Consider the following 21779-nt stretch of genomic DNA (forward strand, 5'->3'; position numbering starts at 1 on the left):
ACAGGGATATAGTCCCCATGAGGGTTAATCTACCATAAGTAATACCAGAGAATCAAAACTACACAGACCTTCATTTTGCATTGGTAATAAAGACAGACACTATGTCCACAGTAAACCACGTGCCAGCGTTGTACAGCAAAAGACATTTAATCAGGAACTTGCTCCTTCCCCCACACCTACTGAATAAATGAAAATACCTCTGTTTTTTGGAGTTAAGACAGGTGCTTTCAGTGCTCACTCTGATTTCCATATCTACAAAGGCATTTATGACATATATACAAATGCATAGAAATAGGATTCAAGCTATATTATTGTCACAAATTGATGCATAGAAGATTAAACACACAGTGCAAGTCCATGTGATTGAAAAAATAGGAATCATGCTCCCAAATAAAAGACTAACATACAGTACATGTCAGAGGGCTCACACTCTTCCTGTATAAAAGTAGGAAGCTCTCGAACAACAAAGTTATATAGAACTTAAGTGTGTGTATATAAAATAATTTGTTTTCTAAGATCAGTTTCAGTACTAGTGTCTTACTGCGATTAAAAAGGAAACAAGTTGTTACTATGAGGTGCAAATGAGAACACAGTCATCAGTCGTTAATCACTATAAGTGATAAGATAAATGCAAGATTTGAATCAGTTTTAGCATTTTCAAGTCAATATTTTTGTTACTAGTGTGCAACTAATGCACTAATGCCATTAAGTAAACAGTGCATAATGGATTTATCTTCACTAATAAATGAACCTATGTTCAAAATTATCGGAAGAAATTTGTGGCAGACACCAGAGTAATCATCTTGACCAAAAAAATTAAGTTTGTTAAGCCGTGTTATTTTCATTATGTAAATGGCTCGTGCACATACTTTTTGGTATTACACAGAGGGCACAATAAAAAGCTCCAAACATGTGAAACATCAAATAGTAGACATGACTACACTTACACACCCACATTCTTTTGTGTTATTAGTTAGACGACACTGAGGCATTGGACACAGTAGCTGACTGACTTCATCTTTTGCGTGCATAGGTGCATTAAAGGATAGTGTTAGGGGTAGCTCATCAGGCAAACATTGCCACGTCAGAACAGAATCCTCATGAAGAGAAATAAAAGTGGAGCATTTGAGTTGATGTTTGCATTGATATACTGATGCAACAACATCACTTCCATACACACTGGGTAGTTCCAATTATGATCCATAGCTAAAATGAAGTGAAATATAAAACGGACGATATGAAAGCTAAACACAGCACTAAATGATACATAGCATAATCAACGCATATTCTTCATTTGCCTAATACAAATAAATGTTGTTAATATTGTGGTGTGCGTTCATAATGCATAATATATGCAATGGCATACAGCAGGAGCTAACACACCTTCATGTGCATTAACAGTTTAAAACAATGGAGTAGAGAGTTTGGCTCACATGAAAGAAAATAGGGAAGAAAGACTAATGGAAGAAAACTACATTTTCAGTCACAGGCCTAAATACCAGTCAACATACCAGGTCAACATACCAGTACTTCCACAAGGGGGCGATATAACATTACATTGTTGGTGTGGCTAACAGGCGATGGGGCACTAAGCACCGGCATCTACACTGCTGATGAAATACTTCTGCAACATTACAAATCTTTACATTTATTTCAACTCAGACTTGATACTTATGTGTGGATGCTAAGAGCCGTACTTCAATTTGGCATTTTCTTTGAAATACAAAGAGCTTGGCCCAATAATCATTCCTCCAAATCAAACAGTGAATTCAGAGCCCTCTTGATCAGCCAAATTGTGTTCGATTTTCAAGGGATTTGTGACTCAAAGTCAGCTGAGGTGAATCGACCATTTCAATGTTTAGCCAATATTTTAGCACTAAAATAGTGAACTTTTGGTATCTCTGATATGTTAATAATCCCCAAATTGCTATATTCATTTATACTGATTTGTAAGAATAGTAAAAATCAGATCATACTGACCACTGTAGATTATACTAGGCTCTCCTGATTGAATTTTATTGTTGCATTGCACAAAATCTGTGATATACACAAACACTGGCACTATGTAGGGTCTGAAGTTCATTTGTCCCCAGACCAGTGGAATGACACCTAGACAAACGCAGCTAAAGATGAGACGAGGAAGACAAGGAGAGGAGAAACAAAACAAAACAAAACAAAATCAAACCAAACAGGGGACAGGAAATGCGAGACTCCAACCTGAGAGCAAAAGTTTTGTGCAAATGCAGCTGCACTCACTGATGAATATACATCTCTCTGGACCATTCCCCAGCGTCTCCGCGTCTAGCGTCCCTGTCTCTGTCCCTGTCCCGGTCCCTGTCCCGGTCCCGGTCCCTGTCCCTTTCCCTCCCAGGGTAGTGGTAGTGGTTGTGGTGGCTGTGGTGGTGTTCGTGCTGCGAGCGAATCTGGTTCTGTTGCCTGTGTTGTCTGTTGCGCTCGTTGTGCTCCAGCTCATAGTCCCGGCCCTGGTAGTGTTGGTCCTCCATCACCATGGCTTCGCTGGCACCCCGGTGGTGGTGGTGGCGGTGGTGGTTGTGATGGTGGTGGTTGTGGTCCCTGTGGGTCACCGTGTTGTGGTACACCTCTCCGCCTGGCTCCTCGTCCTCCTCCGGGGGCATGGCCCTCCGGCGGGACTCGGAGTGGACGGACTCCCTCCCCGGCAGCAGCTCCACGTCCAGGGGCTGCTGGGGCTGTTGGTTTTGGTGCTGCTCGGGGCGGGCGGCAGAGGAGCGGTGGCGGTGGTGGTGGTGGTGGACGTGCTGAGGCTGCTTGGACTTGCTTCTCAGCGGTCTCTCTTCGTCATCCCCCTCCGCCTCCTCCTCCTCCTCCTCAACCCTCTCCTCCTCCACCTCTCTTTGCTCCGGGGGCTGCTGGTCAGGGCTGTTTTCTTGAGATCCTTTCCGCTTGGTTGCAACCATTTTCTTAGCTTTGGGTTCTTCCTGCAATGAAAACAATTGAAGGGGTGTATTTCAAAGACAAATCTCTATCTCATTCACTCTGCCTTTCTTATTCTGAGCCTCTCCCTCGCACCCTGTTAAACACATACACACAAACTCACTTTGGAAAAAATGCAATTGTGCAAATGCATTCGGACGAACCCAACCTTTGCGTGCAACAAGCTGTAGATTACGACATGGTTGTTGCAGGGTTAAAGAGCGCATCAGACCAATGAGTCACAAGTATCCTTGTCTTAGAAGTTTGGTCTGGTTTCTGTTTTGTGGCACTTAACAGAAGAGAATTTACTGCTGCAATGGGTCTGGGTCTGCATAATCATATGACTCCATGAACACTGCTGGGGATGTCCTTGTTGTACTGTATCTAACCCCTATGAGCCCCATACAAAGTCATTTTCATGGGTTAGAAATACTGGTTAGAAATCTGGGACCATGGTAAGACCTTGCCTCGAGAAACATGCTGGTGGTTGCTAGTAAACCGTTCAAAGCATTATCTTGGTCTGACGTATACTGCGTTGTGTGTGTGTTTTTACGTACGCACTGTATTACAAATTCTCTCAAATTCTCTCAGATTTTCTCCTCAAGCCATCAACGTTAAGACACCAAGCTATAGCTAACACCAGAAAAAAAGAACACCAGTGTTTAGTAAACACCAGTGCTACTGCACCAGACCACTACTAATGCCAGCATGAACTGCTACAGCTAACACCAGAACAAAAGTAAACACCATTGCTACTGAACTACTAATGCCATTAAAGTTAAGACACCAAAGTACAGCTAACACCAGAAGTAAACACCAGTGCTACTGCACCAAACCACTACTAATGCCAGTGTGAACTGCTACAAATCGTCCTGCAAACCACATCCCATCACATGAGTGCTGCACTACTCACTACACAGCTGGCCAAAGGTCTCTGTTGTGTCCTAGTGACCTGTCACTACTTACTCACCCACGCTGCTGTTACCTCAAGGCTTCTCGGCATTCCCATGAAGGTGTAAGTGAGATGTAGTGTGGGACAGATGGGGATTGCGAGAAAACACAAATGATAGTAAAAACTTGAAATGTAGCTAGGATATAAATAGCCATCTGCAAAGCAGCTATGGACGCAAAAGAAACTGGAAATGCAATGCAGTGCTTAACTACGGCGACTCTAAGCAGTGTCTACATTGCCCTGTCAATGGAATGGTATCAATGGAATTGTATCAATGGAATGGTATTTTGTCTACAGACACTCAAAATCAAGCGGTTCTACTCAAAATGTGCTTTGCCGTAAAGAGGAACTACGTAAGCTTAATTTTTTGATCAGAAACATTGTCAGAAGATATTTTTTTTGGGGCTTGTCGCGGAGAAAGCAATGAAACTAAAGAAACTAAGCCCTTCATTCCTCGTCTCTGAAAATATGAAGAGGGGATGGAAAAGAACAAAATGGATGAGTAACTGTATTTCTGTAGGTTGTCTCACTGTAACTACTGGGTGTTACATAATATGTTACATTCATGCAAGAACCTGAAAATGTTTGGCTCAATTAATTAACTAATTAAATAATAACACTACATTTTTAAATTGAGAACAGATAACCTCTCATTCTGGTATGTGGACTTTTCTGATCGTTTTTAAGTGCTATTGCATTTGCCTCATTTTGGTTTTCATTGTCACAAATTCCTTAACTGCTATTGATTATTTAAACAAACAGAAAAAAAAACGTTGAGATGAGAGAGATTGTGTCCATTTCATTAGCAGAGAGGCTGTGGGTCATGGTAATGGTGATGGTGCATTTGTATGCACAGTAAGTGCACCTTGGGGGGGTCTGCCAGCAGACTCTGGGTGTCAGTACTACAGTACCTTTGCTCCAGTGGGGCTGATGGGGAGCGTGTTCTCTGCCAGCTTCTCCAGCAGTGGATTGACAGGCTCCATCTCTGGGGGATGGGTGGCCCTCCAGTACGACTCAAGGTAGTCTGCTATGTGCTCACAGGCGTCAGTCAGCTGGTTCTCGTCCAGGATCACGTCAAATATCTCCTGCAGGTTGTGTGTGTGTGTGTGTGTGTGTGTGTGTGTGTGTGTGTGTGTGTGTGTGTGTGTGTGTGTGTGTGTGTGTGTGTGTGAGTGAGATAAAAGAGAGAGAGAGACATGAGTGTGTATGCCAGAGTACTGTGTTCGTGTGTGTGTCTTTGTGTTGGTGCGCAGATAACTAGAAACATTGGCACTGCCAACACTACATGTCCCAAACAACACCCCTCACATCCACTACTTTTCCAACCAAACCCCTATGATGAAGGCCTCTGGTAAAGAAGATGAGGACTCTTAGGGAACGAGGGACTTAAGACTCAAGATTTCAAATGAAAAGACGACAGGGAAAGTCTTACATTTGGACACTGGGCCAGTTTGTCAGCGGCCACCATCTGGACATTCAGGTGTTTGGTCTGAGACTTTCCCCTAGTCTTGATTAGTCTTGTCAGAACCTGAGCAGCAACAGCAAAGAGAGAGAGATAGAGAGAGAGGGGGAAGGGAGAGAGGGAGAGAGAGACAGAAAGAGAGATAGAGAGAGGGAGAGAGCAAGAGAGAGAGAGCATATTGAACACAGATAAACAGACATTCAAATCCTTGCCTTGTAGGGATGCTAAACTAAACTGTACTGTACTGTACATTCTGTATTTTTTATTGAGAAATGATCATTTGAGTTCCTATAGCATAATTGGTAGAGAAAAGTGCCAACAACACCAAGCTCATGGGTTCAAGACCCAGGGAGAACGCAATGCTGATAAGAAAAAAATGTGAGGACCGCCGTGGATGTAAGCGTCTGCTTAATGACCAATGGTAATTGTAAATATCCGAATGACCATGGCTAGCAGGCTAAATCTCACCTTAGGTGAGGAGATTTTCACGTAGACCAGGATGGGAGCCAGGGAGGTCTTGCTGAGCTGGAGTGGGTGGTTTATGGTGTCCGCGTCCAGCACCACCAGCTGCAGGCTGCGGGCCAGCTCAAAGATCCGCTCCACCTCTCCCTGGATCTGGGCTGCACCAACAAGAACAGGAGATGAGGAGATGGGCCTGTCACAGCACTCCTCCTCTCCTCTCCTTTGCTCTCCTTTGCTCTCCTCTCCTCTCCTTTGTTTCCTCTCCTCACACCTCTCCTCCTCTCCTCTCCTCTCCTCACACCTCTCCTCTCCTCACACCTCTCCTCCTCTCCTTTGCTCTCCTCCTCTCCTCTCCTCTCCTCTCCTCACACCTCTCCTCCTCTCCTTTGCTCTCCTCTCCTCTCCTCTAACCACCACAGTTCCTCTCAGTGAAAATGTAAAGCCACTCAGCCACAGCAATAACCTACCTCTTCATCACGTGTGTTTTGATTTCAACCCTATCCGGCCCTACATGCTGTTCAACTGTCTGCGGAGGGCTTTTCCAATGAAATCCTGTTACTGTGGCTTAGAATGATGGGCTAAGTGTTATTGAGCGCTGAGGTGACGTGCAATACGCTATTATGTTTTAGATTATTAACATTATTATATGTTAGATTTATAACTACTTCCTGTGGGGACTGTCGCTTAACAATGTCAGTTCACATTCGAAATTTCACAGTTACACTTAATTGTGCAAGTACAATATCTTTACAGGCGTATAAATGCTCGTGGAGGATAATCATAGAAATCAGGATAGCACAGACTTTTATTTTAATAGCTCAACATCAATCCTACTCTTCAACACTACACTCTTTAAATACCCACAAGACCTCACTAGATTCCTAATCTCTCAAACATAGAGAACAATGGCTTGTATTCAGTGAGAAGAGAATACATGAGAAACATTGACAAGAGACTAAAATCGGATGATTACACAATGATTGCAAGCCAAAGCCCATATGTTTTATCTAGCAGCAGTCACCAAAAGGTTTCTGGGATATGGAGGATGACTGCCTGAAGTTGAGGAGGCTCAGCTCAATCAGCTGTGGGTTAAGGGGCGCACAGACAGTCTACTACTTTGAATGCGTGATACATACCAGCGACGTCTGAGGCAAGACAGCAGTGCAAAGGTGGAGAGAACCAAAACAATCAGATTCCCTGTCACTGTATGTTCTCACACATGCAGGTGTGAGGAAAGGGACTGAGCTGTGTGTGTGTGTGTGTGTGTGTGTGTGTGTGTGTGTGTGTGTTTCTGTGTCTTTGTGTCTGTGAGTGTGTGTATGGGGGGGGGGGGGGCTTGGTCACTGCCCACTGTGAGTAAAAGTACTTTTTGCTCGCTGATATACTGCAAAGTGTGCACTGGTGGTTACATAAATCCTTTCCTTGAATGCTGTCCATTTACAATTACAGTTCCTATATATATACTTTTTTAAATATAACCTATTATATTTAGTATATGTGCAATATTTCCTATTTCCCCCCTAACACCTTTGTCATCGGTTGTCAATGGTAAAATAGGTTAGCAGTCTCCAGCCATGCTGTTGCTGCCACTTCCTTATATCCACTTCCCAATTAGTGTCCATGGTTCAGTGAAAAGAATCATCAAAATGACACTTCCACTAAGATTCCATACCACATTCCATTTAATCTACCTAGCCATACAGAACACCTTCAAATGCAATACACCACTACATATGAATGTGAAATGAATACTGCCACAGTACTGCTACTGTTTCTACATGTGTATGTCTATCATCTGTCAGACTATGCGTGTGTTGACAGGAGTATTCAAAAGCACCCATTCATAGGTATCTCATAAGAAAGTGCCATACATGGCATATGAATGTGAGTACAAACTCTTAATGTGAGGCATTTCAAATGAGAGGCTATCAGAGCTAGAAAGAAAGGACTGGTGGAGCATCGCCGAGGACTGCGAGTGGGAAGGGGGGACTGAGGTGAGGTACCTGTTTGAACTAAATGACACGCTGTAGAATGCCACATATTGATGGTGCCAATAGTCATTTTGCATATGAACTTTATGATTATGATTCTACCAGACCCTTTTTTCTTCTGCTAGAGGTTGTATGGACATCATTGGTCTCTTCTAAAAAGCAGACCAAACAGTCTTGTACAAAGAGATCACAGCAATGGGAGCTGAAGCTGAAGATCAGCTTCTTTCTGCAACTACACTTATTTGAAATGAATGTATTTCATGCAAAACAGCATTTCAGCAGCCTCTATCACTACTTATATGGAGACAGAGGAATACAGCCACAACAACCCCTGATATTAGCACATCTCGTCCTTAGTAGCTTTGCTGAATGAGGCACATATGGAGAGCTCAGCAACGAGCTTTATCTATAGACATCTGCAAATGGTATTTCATTCTCGTTTTATTCAGGTCCAAAGATGGACTTTCCTTCAAATGCAGCCAGTGGTACAGTTTACGGTTATGTAGATTACTGTGAGAAAAGGGCATCCTGGGAAACCAACACACAGCCAGCCAAGTGGCACACAGGATGGTTACAGGAACAGGAAAACTGAACTCAAGTTCAACACAAACCCTGCCTGCAATTTTTTCACATTTCCTCGCGGTGCAGTGGTGTGTGTCTGTGTGTGTGTGTGTGTGTGTGTATGTGTGTGTGTGTGTGTGTGTGTGTGTGTGTGTGTGTGTGTGTGTGTGTGTGTGTGTGTGTGTGAGTGTGTGTGTGTGTGTGTGTGTGTGTGTGTGTGTGTGTGGTGAATGTGCTTCTCAGATGAGCAGAGGCAAAGACTGACTGCTAGTGAAAGGCCATTTAGACCCAGCCCTTACCTAGACTTGACCGTGTGTTGGAGCGGTCTATTAGGCCATGTTTGCCCGGGTTGTTGAGTATTGAACGTTTAGCAAGGGCGATGTCAGCAGTTACCCGAGTAATGGATATCCTGAGAACACAGAGATGCAAATGTTTAGTGACAAAACGAGTGAAAAGATTTAACCAACATAGGGCACAATACAATTCCTGTAATTAAAGCACTACATCTCACCAGCCCTTCAATACTTACTATATTACATCTTATCCTAGCCCTAATCTTCACCTAAAGTAGACCATCATATTGTGACAATATGTCCTTCTATATGTACTTATAGGGACTTGCATACCATAAAAGACCATTATATTTATTAGTTATTTATGATGTATTACGCGGGTTACAGAATACCAAAGATCCAGCACACTTCATATGGAGTGGAGTCATGTTTTCATTTACAGTAAAGGTCAAGGATAAATGTAAAGAACGGCATAATACAGCATTTCCCATGATGTGTCAGTAAATAAATACTAAAACCAGCTCCTCACCTCCCTTCAAAACGATGTTTCAGGAAGTCAAATAGAGCTTTTTGCATCATGTCTGTCACCTGCAAAAAGAAATCACACACAATGATCATTTTATATGTGACTGTCGACAAAATACACGACTGCATGTGGAAGACAAAAGTTGCGGAATGGCAGTTCATGGACACCTCACCTCATAACCCTTAAGTGAGGGGCCCATAAGTACTACAGGGCGCATGGAAGGCACAACATCATATGCAGCCAGTTGCTCCCCCTATCATACAGAGAGGAAATGAATGATCATGTAGTACTCAAAGCACTGTAAACAGAGCTTCAGAAACGAGAGGTAATATATCACAGAGTCACAAGAGTGGGGACTTTAATGGAAATGTGTGTGGTCATTACATAACAAATCACATCACAACGATAGAGCTGGTGATAGAAAATGAAAATGAAGGCAGCACAAGAGCACGCCGAAAATGAATACAGTTACAACATGCAACGTGAATTATTGTGTCTAAGTATTCTGTAATTGCTTATAGGATTTTATAGCAAGTTATACAGGATTGCTATCTTGGCGTTGCCAGACTGTTTCTCAGCTCAGTTCAGCTTTAAAGTCTGCATTGGAATACAAAATGGATTATAGAGTCCATTAAGTGTCGGTGAGAGATATCTTTACATTGCAGTATTGTTTAGTGTTACCATTAGCAATGTATGTGGAAATGCTATGCTACGTATGGCATGTTAGGTATACAAAAGTGCTGCCAAGTTCCATTAGCGACACTACTTCCCCTGTTTTCCAGCTATTCCTGATGCATGATATGAAGCCTGAAAGTGCTAACAGAAATGATATCAGCGGGTCACTGTGTGAAACAGCACAGATGTACACACAAACACAAACTTACCGACTTCTTCTTCACCTGCTGGACTGTTTGTGGTGGAGAGGCGAAAAAGATAGATTCAGTGATGGCATGCAGGCTAGTGAAATGATCGTGTGGTGCCACATTTCTCTTTCATGCACAGTGTGCAAAACAATACACACAGTAGATGGAGAGAGAGCGAGAGAGAGAGAGAGAGCGTGCCAGAGAGAGAGAAAGAGAGAGAGCGAGCGAGAGAGAGAGAGAGATAGAGAGTGAGAGAGAGAGGACATAGACAGAAAAAGAAGAGAGGGAAAGAGAACAGTAGATACAGATAGATACAGACAGACATGAGAGAGAAACAGAGAAGGGAAGCCCCAGAGAACTGTGCAAAACCAGCTGCAGGCATGGAGGCAGTACAGGCCGAAGACAGAGGCTGAGAGGAGCATGCTTGGTCGTCACCGTTACCTTCTTAAGGAAGGCCACTCTTTTCTCCCTGCCTAAGGGGGACGACGGGACTGAGGAGGGACTGGCCCTAGTGGAGTGGGGCAGGGCACGAGGCTCGCAGTCTCCTGGCTCGAGCTCAAAGCCCTCTAAACCAACTGCTATACAAACACACACACAAACTCAAGGACTGTCGGTTTGTCATTACGTTTTTTTTCAAAGGTAGCAACACTTTCATTGGTGAGGTTGTAGACGGGGTTGAAGAAGCCTCGACTGGGAAGTTATTCCACAAATCTGAAAGGTCTTTGAGACATTACCTCTAACTTGTTGCTCAGAGTGTTGGAGGATTTCTGACCTGCTGAAACAGAGACTGAGGACGGGGTAGCTCACCTGCAGGCGGAGGGGGAGGTTTCTTTGCGGACGAATCACCCGTGGCGGCAGCAGCAGCTAATTTACTGCAGGCACACGATAGTTACATATTAGCCGTGTCATGCTAGCCATCAAGAGCACTGCCACAAATTGCTATCATTGTGATGAACAGTAAGCCCATGTACAATCCAATACAACAGTAGATACATTTGAGGAAATAGTTGAGAAGTCAGTACGAAACCAGAAGTGATTCATATAAAAACAACATGACAAGAGGAATAAATGTAGTGGTGCTGCATGTGGCTTTGTACTTGGCTAGAGCCTTGGCGGCCTTTCGGGCTTGCACTTCTCGCCGGATCAGAATAGTTTCCAGGTTAACCGGGCTGGGAATGAAGCCCACTTCACCGCCCTCCTTCACCGGTCGGCCGATCCACCAGTCATTGTTAAACTTCTGTGATGTTACAGAAAGAAGAAAAACCATCCACTCAGACTTGTTTGTAGACAGATGGAAATATTCAGGATCAGGAAATCAAAAAGCCATAACTCACTTGTAATGCAACAATATCAACATTTTGACACCATTCAATTTCACTCATTCCAATCATCTGTTTTCGTAATGTTTATAAAAAACAACCATTAATTCACCATCAACAAATGTTATTTGTCATCAACAAATGTTATTTTATCACCAGTTACTAGCCAATCATGTGTAACTTAATAACTTATGAATATCTTATCCCAGTATGACGAATATGACTATCACTAAAAGCATAATTGAAAATTAAACACAGAATACTGGAAAAGTAATTGTATTGTCAATATTGGCCTGTTTCTGTAATTGAAGCATCATCCTTATTGTGTATGATATATGTTGGCTGTATGCTGTACACTTGTAACATTATCATGACCGCTGTGGCGTAACCTGTGCACTGATTCACAAGCACACAGAGGAAACTCACTGCCCTAGTTCATACGATTCTACACCTGTGATGAATATCTATACAGTGTATGAAGTGAGATGATCCTACAACTCCAAATATTTGTATGTGAAAGTAACAAAGTAATTCCCCTGTGCAAGATGCACAGTCTACGTCGTCCTCACCTCTTTAACATGCAGGAAGTCTTTGGCCTCAAATGTCACACCATGTCCAGGCATGGGCACATTGTCATCGTCTGCAGGAGTGTAGGTGTAATTTGCACGCACAGCAAACGCAACGGGTTTGTACTGCAAAGGCAACGAAAGACAAGAGACGCCACTTTAAAGGCCTCATATGGTTTGTTTACATAAACATTGTTGTTCTAATGATGTTTGTGTAAAATGTAACTGTAGGTTTCTCAACTGTCACACTATAATGCTTATTTAATGTGTATAGTGCCTATAGAAAGTTGATGAATTTATGTTGTAAGCTACAAATTGATGAATGTGTCTGTGTGCATGCTTTAATCTGTGTGTGTGTGTGTGTGTGTGTGTGTGTGTGTTTATGTGTGTCTGTGTGTGTGTGTGTGTGTGTGTTTATGTGTGTGTGTGTGTGTGTGTGTGTGTCTGTGTGTCTGTGTGTGTGTGTGTGTGTGTGTGTGTGTGTGTCTGTGTGTGTGTGTGTGTGTGTGTGTGTGTGTGTGTGTTTGTGTGTGTGTGTGTTTTACACTATGACAGACTGGCGTGTGACTTTGCCCTGAAGCAGTGAGACAGAAACGCTGCTGCGGTCAGCACTTGAGCAACAGCACATGTGCTTCATGGCCGACAGCAGCTGCTAATAATCATTTTTCATTCATTTTTTTCATAATGCATTTCACATGCTTGCATAACAGTTTCCAATGCATAGCACTGAGTACAGAATGCTGGGAAAGCTAGGAAAGAATCCTTGAAATGTGACTGTGTGTGTGCGTGCATGTGTGTGTGTGTGTGTGCGTGCGTGCGTGCGTGCGTGCGTGTGTGTGTGCATGCATGCTTTTGTACTTCGAGGCATATACCAAATACACTACTCTACAAATGTGTGTGGTTTTAAATAGAGCAAATGATGAGCTTTAATCACTGAGACACCAGAAGTCAGACTAAAGGGTGAAACTGCTGTAATGCAAGAGAGATTAGCAAAAGCAACAGCCTACATTTTGGGGAAAAAATCTTCAAAGAGAGGAGGCATTAGCGTGGCTTAGACATTGACAGGGCAATTTTTCAGAGTTTGCCTGTTTTTCAAGTGTCCTGACAAGTCTCTTGAACACGTCTGCATTTTTTGGACAGTTAACTCAACTCTCCCTTGAACACAGACAACGGTGATCTTGTGATTCCCGGCTCCAAATTTGCATCTCTCGACGGACGCCCTGCCACGAAAGCCCCAAGAGCTTCAAAGGATTTTTTGTGAGCACAATTTTTACAACAAAGTCAAACGTCAGCACCATGCCAATCAGGCTGCTAATTGCTCCGCTTTTGTGTCTGAGGATCAGATGGAAGGAAAACAGGCCAGGCCAGGCCAGTACAAAACAGGTTGTCTGTTTAGAATTCAATTAGATAGCACCCGAGGGATCATGTTAACCTGGGCTAGGGGATTTCGTTTCATTTTCAGAGGGAACTGGGCCCTGACTGAAGCTGCGCCGTTCATAGCGACGCAGACAATACTTTCCATACCAACCGTTCCTCCATGAAAAGTAATGTAGCGTGTTAGTGGGTGGGCTAGCAGAACCTCTGGGTGAGAGATGGTTGCATAGCCTCCCAGCATGCACTGGCGTGCTGGTTTATGTGGTTGTTTAGCTGGTAGCGGTCAGGTTGTGTGCCCCTTTTGCGTCCAGCTAGATGTTAGTGTGTGTAACTGTTATCATTTCATCTGTGACAACAATCATTGGAATATGGATAAAAAAGTATAGAATTTGGACCAAACAGGTAAGAAAACAGCAAACCAATGGAGGGGTACCTTTGCCTTTTCCAATTGCACCGTTGCATTTTTTTCCACCTCAGTGTGATTGTCCTGAAGGCCCGCCGAACCCTGACAGAGAGAGAGATAGAGAGCGTCAGTATGGGGCCTGAATGGGAACTGAAGAAAATCACACCTGGAGGGAAGGAGAAAATTGCAAAAAAGAGCAGAAACAGAGCAGACGAATCCTGTTTTTTTTTACACACCCCTCATCTCAATTATCTCTCCCAGAGGACGACCTGGATGATCTAGTTCATCACACATGCACACGCACACACCCATTTCAAGAGAACCAAACCTATATAGATATTTTGAGTGAATATAAAATCTCATTTTTGTATAGAACCTACAGAGAACTTTCAGTCACATTCAAATTCATCAGGGTTGAGCTGTCAGACCCTTCCTTGACACAAGATAGTCATCTAGTCTTGCCTAACCAAGGGGTGAGTCTGTCTCCATGACAGCGGTAGATGACAGACATGTCACATCACAGATCACCAAAGACCACTCTCATTCCTCAGCACGAATATTATCACTCAGCAATTTCATGACAGATGTTACTGTGATGACAGTAAATTCTCAAAACTCGACGCAATAAGCACATAGCACATTATTGAAACTGAAATACCTGCTACTTCAAAGTCAACTGCCTGAGAATGGCCCGGAGGTAATTCATTTGGAAGGGCTGCCGGCTAACATTGCTATTAAGGCATCAAAATACATTCTGAATTCATAACAGTTTTTATAAAATGTTCATCCCAATGGGCCTTATTCTATCAGCGTCACAATAGCCTGTCGCGGCCATTTTGTTGACATAGAAAGACACACCTAGGGACACAAACGGTATATTCATATCAGCTATGTGGGTCTACAAGCATACCAAGTTTCATGTGAATTGGTGAAGTCTAAGTAGATGATATCGTCCACCAAAAACGAGAGGGGAAAATAATGTTAGTAGAAGAAGGATGAAAACGTTGTCAAACACTGGCGCAGTGGTGATCATAATTATACCATACAGATCTAGAATTCACATTTATCTGCATATCTAACGATACTTATTGAAGCCATTGCGTACTAGTGACTCAAATCTGCTGTCAACACTGGGCTGACTATCTACGTGGGGGGCGGGGGGTTTCTATGTCAACATAATGGCGACGGCTTGGTTTGCGAATAAGGCCCATAGTTATCAGTTATTTAAATGCTTTCAGACAACATGTAGTCTCGCCAAGGCCCTCTCTTTGGCTCAATGATTACATTTTTTTCTAAGAAACCGTTGTTTTTCACTAAATCCATTTATAGTCATTCAGTCAGTCATATTTCCAAGCCGTCACTGAAATGGCTGCTATTCACTAGGTGTGCATAGGGCAGCATGCAGTATAACACAGTTGGTTCACATGAAGGGAGGAGGTATGTTCATTTTCTACCGTATGTGTCGGAAAGTCAGAATAGCATGCCTCACCTTTACCAAAGTAGCTTAATTGATATGTTCATCTATACAATTTTATATTGCTGAAATGGGTGGCTGAAAAGTGTTGAAAAGAAATTAAGTCTAACAATGGAACATTAATACTTGGCCTAACACAGGAAAAACATGGAGTCCCACACACATACAAACGAGCAAACAACAACACAATATGCTCACTTTTCTAATAAATGCCTTCTAGTTTAAAATGGAAGTAGCCATTAGTCAGTTCACATAATTCCTACACATATATCTATGAGGACGATTGGGATGAAGCGAAATTTAGAACTGAAAGTTTTGATTGTTATACGCAACATCACATCCAAGCAAATGGGTCCCCCCTTATGAGCTGGGTTCTGCTCTTCCTGTTAAGGGAGTTTTTTTTGCTACCATCACCTTATCGCTTGCTCTAGTGGGTTCAGGCTCTGGACTCTGTAAAGCACCTTGAGAAAATATCTTTGTTATTGTTATTGTTTGTTGTTATTGTATTGTTATTGTTGTTTTTCATATTGTTATTGTGTTGTTATTGTTATTGGTGCTACATAACTCAATTAAATATAATTGAATTGTATTGTACATACAGTATATAACATCACACACACCTTCTTTCAATCTTCCCTTTTAAGCATGACGCGTACACCATACATAACAAATTCTTAAGACGCTGGCAGGAAGTGTTGCCCATCAAGAATGTGTGTGGGCTGTGTGTTTTGTGCGATGAGTAACACGTAGGCACTTGATTTAGTTTCCTTGCGTGTCCTCCACAGACATCTGCTCCCCCAGCGCCCTGCCCAGCTCCTGCAACTCAGCACCACACTGAGAGAGCTACAAAACGCAGATGAATTCATAAACAATGAACTAGCCAACAGCCAGTCTGTGGTTAGGCAGCCATTGTCAACACTGAGATCTGCATTGAGATTTCACCTGAGCATGTCCATGGATTTAACATTTACTTGTTAAATGTCCATATAGATGGAAAAGTATTAAATGCAAATATAAATGTTTATATTCAATCCATAAGCCCCAAGAACGGCAGACATATCGTTAACCTTAGACACCAAGACATGATGACCAGCCAGGTCAGGAACAAACACATATCACTACACTGATGAAGTCGAGCATCGATGCTTGTTTTGCCAAGAAAACATTTTCTCCACAGGTTAGGTTTGAGCAGTATATCGAAAATATCTACATAACCGATGCTATTTTATATTTCTAATATTGAGTATGCATACTAAAGGCTATGCAGGTTACAATCTGCATGCGTTTAAAACTGACTGCATTTTAACAGAGAAGAATGGTACAGCGCTCTCTCTCTTTCTCTCTCTGTCTCTCGCACACGCACACGCGCTCGCACACGCACGCGCGCGCGCGCGCACACACACACACACACACACACACACACACACACACACACACACACACACACACACACACACACACACACACACACACACACACACACACACACACACACACACACACACACACACACACACACACACACACACACACACACACACACACACACACACGCCTCTGTAACCACCAGGGTCATAGGCAATAGGGGAACGTGGAGATATTCTTTATCCAATCACGTTTCGTTCACTGTAAAGCTTCTGTCTGAACTCTGCCCTTCAAAGCCTTCACCACATCCTAAGTAGCGTTCCAAAGCCTTCTCCACATTCTCAGTAGTGTCAGTGAATAGAAAATGTAATTTTGATTGTCAGACACAACATGGTGACCAGCCAATTAAATTGTTCTATTCCTAGGCTGACGTAATATATCGCAAACATCCACGGTCAAAGCCCTCTCTGGGTTTGCTTGATCTAAGTAAACGTTAGCAACCTGTTAAGGGATAAGTAATTCACTATTGCAAATTAACAAGATTGTTTTTCTGTGAATGGTTGGTACACAGACACAGTTTGATTTGCGTTTTTGATTGCATCAAATTAAAATCTTTTAGTTTTAAGCGCAATCATGTTGGGATGTTGTGACTGTAGCCTACACTATGGCAGATTGGTAGGTTTTGGATATTATGTAGTTGAATTTAGTTGTCCACCCTACGTATCCAAATGCCCATGATATCCTGATAATGCCACTGCTTATTTATATTTCCAAGTAACGTGATCATATAAGGTAACACCAGTGGCAGACATTCAGGGCTTCATTTTGAAAATGAAGAAAAAAATTATTTCAGTCCTATTCACATTCATAAAATAATATTTTTAACTCTGTCCCCCCACAGTATACACACAGTGCTGAATATCTCCTTTCCCTGCCACTGAAGACACACTGTCGTATTCATTTGATGATGTCATGACGTGGAAGGCTGTAAGTCCCGTCCCATCCCCACCCCGCTGTGAGGCCTGTTCCAGGCAGCAGCAGCCCCTCCTGAAGGAGACAGAGTCCTCCAAAGCGCTGGCACGGGCACCGGCACCGGCATTTTCATCTCCTGCCAGTAGCCTCACTTTAACGTCCGCCCACAAAGTGCTGCTGATCGGGGAGATGGACTCTCATAACAGAAATCCAACCATGTCAGTGACTCATGTCTCAGATAGCCAACTGGCAAGCAGAGTAGCTAGCGTTAGGTCTGGCCACCAGGTCACGGAGTTCGACTGCATTTTGTAAAGAGCAGTACCTGTGAACAGCTTTATATATTTTACCCTCTCATTTTATATTGCTGTTGGATAACTATCTGTGTTAACTAATGTATTAACTGATAGTCATTGGCTAATATATTAACTGATAGTCATTGGCTGATTTAAGGTCCTGCCCTCCTCTCAGTCGTGGAGCCTCTTAGAACATTCATCTTGACTGTTTCTGACACTCACAGTTAAGCAAAAGAAAAGGCCCTGCGGGACAATTGTTAAATTCCTTTCATGTGGGATTTATTCTCATATCAACTCTGCCACTGGTTCTGGCAAAAAGGGCAATGTAGAATGGGGAATGTGGAGAACGAAGGTCCCAGATTTATTTTTGCCTGGTCTGTACACAGCAAATTCAGATGAATTCAGGACAGAAGTAAAAACACTGTTATCTTTAAGGTGGCATACAATTGGAAAATATAAATTAGCCTATTTGACAAAAATCAAAGCCAAATAGGATAGGAGTGTGACTTGTTCCATCAATAATAATCATAATGTGTCTTAGTAATGAACCTGTGTTCATTAAAACTTCAAAGCGTATAACAAATGAGGACATGAAAGAGTTTTAATCTGAAAGAGAATATGAAACAGAGACTTCTGTTTGACTGAACAGAGAATACTCCTGGCAACCGGGGAACTAAGAGAATGTGTATGAGATTGTGAGAGTGCAGAGATTAAGTAACTGAGGACTAGAAGACTAGGCAGTTTAAGGAGACTAAGAAGACCCAATGAGCTGGATTACTTTAGACAGGGGGTGAATTTAGCATTGCCTCCTAAAGAGAGGTGAATTTAACATTGCCCGTTAGCATTGCCCCCTGAAAAGGGGTGAATTTAACATTGCCCGTTAGCATTGCCCCCTGAAGAAATGGATTCAGGCGGGAGGAACATTCCAGAGTTTGCCAGTTGTCGCCAATCAATGACTGACAAGCACACAGGTATTTAGAAGACCTCCATGTTATTGGATAAAAAAAAGAGGAAACATTTATTTTGGAGATGGTTTTCTCTTTTTAGTTGAATGGATTGTATGAATAAGGTAAGAGATAGTGTCAAAGGGTAACGACAACCATGAGCTGACAAACTGGTGTATTTTAAAGATTTAAATACATTAAATGAATTATCTATGGGCAAAACAGTAATATATATGTGCATTGTTTTAAGGTTTCGGATTAAATACTACACATACTACTGTTTTCACCAGTATATATGGTTTGAAAGAATCAAATGGGAAATGAACTGTATCACTAACATAGCACTAAAGTGAACTTGTGACTCTATTAATCACTTTAATCCTGGTTGTATATTACAGCTCGAGATCAATGTAAGAAGGCCAGACATGGGATTACTGCACCAGAGAGCATGTCACAATAATGGGGTCACGGCAGTCTTCTTCTCCAGCACCTTTCCCTACCACAGCAGGCAGCAGCACTTTAACTGGGAGAGCCTGCGACTCTGAGATACTGTGTGCAGTGAGTATCTGTGCAGCCAGACTGACCCCGAGCTGCTCATAGGATGATAACAGGCAGCAGACAATCCCACCGCCAAGGCTGCCTCTGGCAAACAGGGAGACACAGGGGACCACAAACATGCAGGTGCATGCTTGTACTTCCATGACTAAAGCATTATATAGTATGTATTAATAGCATTTTTGTTAGTGCTAAAAGATTGGTCACAGTCTGAGTATGATCAGTCAAGAAACAGGTTTAATCTTGTACAGTGATGCGCATCTTTTAGCACAAAAAAAAAAATGCTATTAGTATTCGTAAAGATACATAAATAGTGTTGCAAGTTACTAAGCCTAACCCTAAACTTAAGAACACATCTTTTACATCTTGTAAGAGCATGTGCTAATATACAAATTGCAATTCATTATTAAGTATTAAGAACACCGTGAAAAAAACTCTACAATACAGTGAATGTCTGAACTGAAGATGTCTGTTTGAATGTAGAGGGGAAATTGTTGAAAGGTTGTACAAATGTATTTGTCCCATGTGACATTTGTGTACTTAACCTGATGTACATCTTTTTAAATGTTAGGTCTTTTATAAAAAAAAAATCTGTGCTTTTACAAGGATATACCCAGTATCACATTTCTGTAGTTGGCGAGACTTTAAATACACATTAACCTCTATAGCACTCAAGAGTCAGCACTGCGGTATGTGGAGCAGGTCAACAATCTCATTAAGACTAATTCACTGTATGTAGTTAAGTGTGCTAAGGCCCTTAGCCCTAGTTCCACTTCTCCGTGTCAGTGACTCATGCAAATGTCCTCGTATGCCAGAGTGTCACCTGTATTCGTCACCAAGTCTGTTTAACCAGCAGTAAGGAGCTCTGGTTGAAAAGTAGCTAGATAACTACTGAAAGGTATGCAGAAACCTGGACATATAGTTGGCGATGTCATGCTGTGGAAGCTTTTTTTTTACATTAACAGACCACATTACATTTTTTTTTTTACATTACCGGACCACAGACCTGCATGCTAGGCGGCCACTTGGAAAGACAGTTGTGATTATATGTCCTTCACATGACCATATACCATGACTTGTCGTATACTGTCTCTTAAAGAGATTCTACTTCATTTCAGGTCCGGGGCATCATTTCCCTGCCTTCTCTAGTTATTCTTGGGTTATTTGTGATGATGGATATCCCTTGACATTTGAGGCAGTCAATAAACTATCCTTACCAAAAGACTGCCAATGCAAAGTAGTGTAGTTGATGGCTGAGAAGAGTGTCAGCCGTCCTGTGCTGACAGTCCATAGACTCATGACAGGAGTTCATAGAGCAGCCGTGTCTGCGGTCATTAGACCAGCGCTGGTTTGGTATAGCTTTCCATCAGCTTGTGTCTACAGCTCTGCTTTACACTGACTGCTTTTGAAGGTTCAAATCAATAAATCATTCAAGCAGCCATGACCTGCCGCCACAACAACAACAACAACCCTGAGGTAAACAGAGAAAATGAAGTACAGTGTGTGGGTCACGCAGTCTAATGAAAAAGGGGGAGTTTGAGGATGTTACGAAAGTCTGCAAAATGTGAATGAAATGCATGGTAGAAAGCAAACAACAAAAGTATACTCTCTCTCCCTCTCGTTCTCTCTCTCTTTCACTCTCTGTCCTATTGCTCTTGGTCATGATTGCTTCTCTGTAAGGAGATTAGGAGAGCATGCGTCAATCCAGGATTTGGAGAAAAAGAGACAAATGCAAACTCCTCTTAGGCAGTCAGCAATGTTAGGGCAAACCCCACATGCTGTGTCTTCTTCTGTGCTAGCCCACCTTGCAACATGAACCTCTACTGATGATTTAGTTTGGCTCTTTGCATATCCTTTGAGGCCTCTAGTAACAGATCATGCCAAGTAATCAAGACAAGTAAATGTGTTCTGTTAAGTACTGACAAGACTGGTGATTTATTTTGATGGCAGGCCTAGAGTGTGTACAGTGTGAATGGAAGAATCATGGGAAATAATCCACTTAAGATATTTTCCCTTGCTAGAACTTTCCCCCTTTGACTAGCACAGGAAGCTACATCCTAGAGACAACTAAGAGGCTTTCCCTGTTTAGAGCAAGGTAACCTGGCTGACTGCCTCACACAGGATGGAGAGCATGACTGCAATCCAACAGTATCATGTGCCAGAAACACTTTCTTTAATATGTCACTCAACGTTCTGGTCTGGAGAGCCCGGAAATCCAAGCATCTAAGCACGCCTGTTAAGAGTGTTGCAGTCCTTGGTCATTTGGTGCAAAGGAATTATTTGTGCAAAATGTAACAGGTGGAATAGGTTGTATACTGTATGGCTGAACTGTAGTTTTTTAATCAAGGACATTTTGTGATTTCATATACAGGCAGCAAGGATTAAATATTAAAACAAGACCAGAAAAAAAACAAAGAAATAATTTTGTCTCTTTCGACGGGCTAAAAATACT

At 42.4% G+C, this 21779-nt stretch overlaps 1 protein-coding gene across 8 annotated transcripts in view; it reads right to left on the bottom strand.

Annotated features, from left to right (window-relative positions):
- Positions 1 to 1855: 1855 nt before the first annotated feature.
- The window catches only part of cacnb2b (calcium channel, voltage-dependent, beta 2b), a 28828-nt gene continuing 8904 nt past the window's right edge, over positions 1856 to 21779 (bottom strand). For 2 of the 8 annotated variants that reach the window (XM_031562929.2, XM_031562932.1), the window contains exons 2-14: positions 13755 to 13826; positions 11951 to 12073; positions 11160 to 11299; positions 10870 to 10934; positions 10504 to 10640; positions 9372 to 9452; positions 9203 to 9261; positions 8680 to 8789; positions 6965 to 6973; positions 5835 to 5986; positions 5337 to 5432; positions 4816 to 4989; positions 1856 to 2957 (exon numbers count right to left, since the gene is read on the bottom strand). In XM_031562929.2, coding sequence (XP_031418789.1) covers positions 2253 to 2957; positions 4816 to 4989; positions 5337 to 5432; positions 5835 to 5986; positions 6965 to 6973; positions 8680 to 8789; positions 9203 to 9261; positions 9372 to 9452; positions 10504 to 10640; positions 10870 to 10934; positions 11160 to 11299; positions 11951 to 12073; positions 13755 to 13826 — 1923 coding nt within the window. In that variant the 3' untranslated portion in view covers positions 1856 to 2252. Of the gene's footprint in view, positions 2958 to 4815; positions 4990 to 5336; positions 5433 to 5834; positions 5987 to 6964; positions 6974 to 8679; positions 8790 to 9202; positions 9262 to 9371; positions 9453 to 10083; positions 10107 to 10503; positions 10641 to 10869; positions 10935 to 11159; positions 11300 to 11950; positions 12074 to 13754; positions 13827 to 21779 lie in introns of all 8 variants that reach the window. The other 6 variants (XM_031562933.2, XM_031562936.2, XM_031562935.2 and 3 more) reach the window with 4 other exon arrangements.

Source organism: Clupea harengus, chromosome 25 (genome assembly GCF_900700415.2).
Source record: "Clupea harengus chromosome 25, Ch_v2.0.2, whole genome shotgun sequence".
In the NCBI taxonomy this organism is placed as follows: domain Eukaryota; kingdom Metazoa; phylum Chordata; class Actinopteri; order Clupeiformes; family Clupeidae; genus Clupea; species Clupea harengus.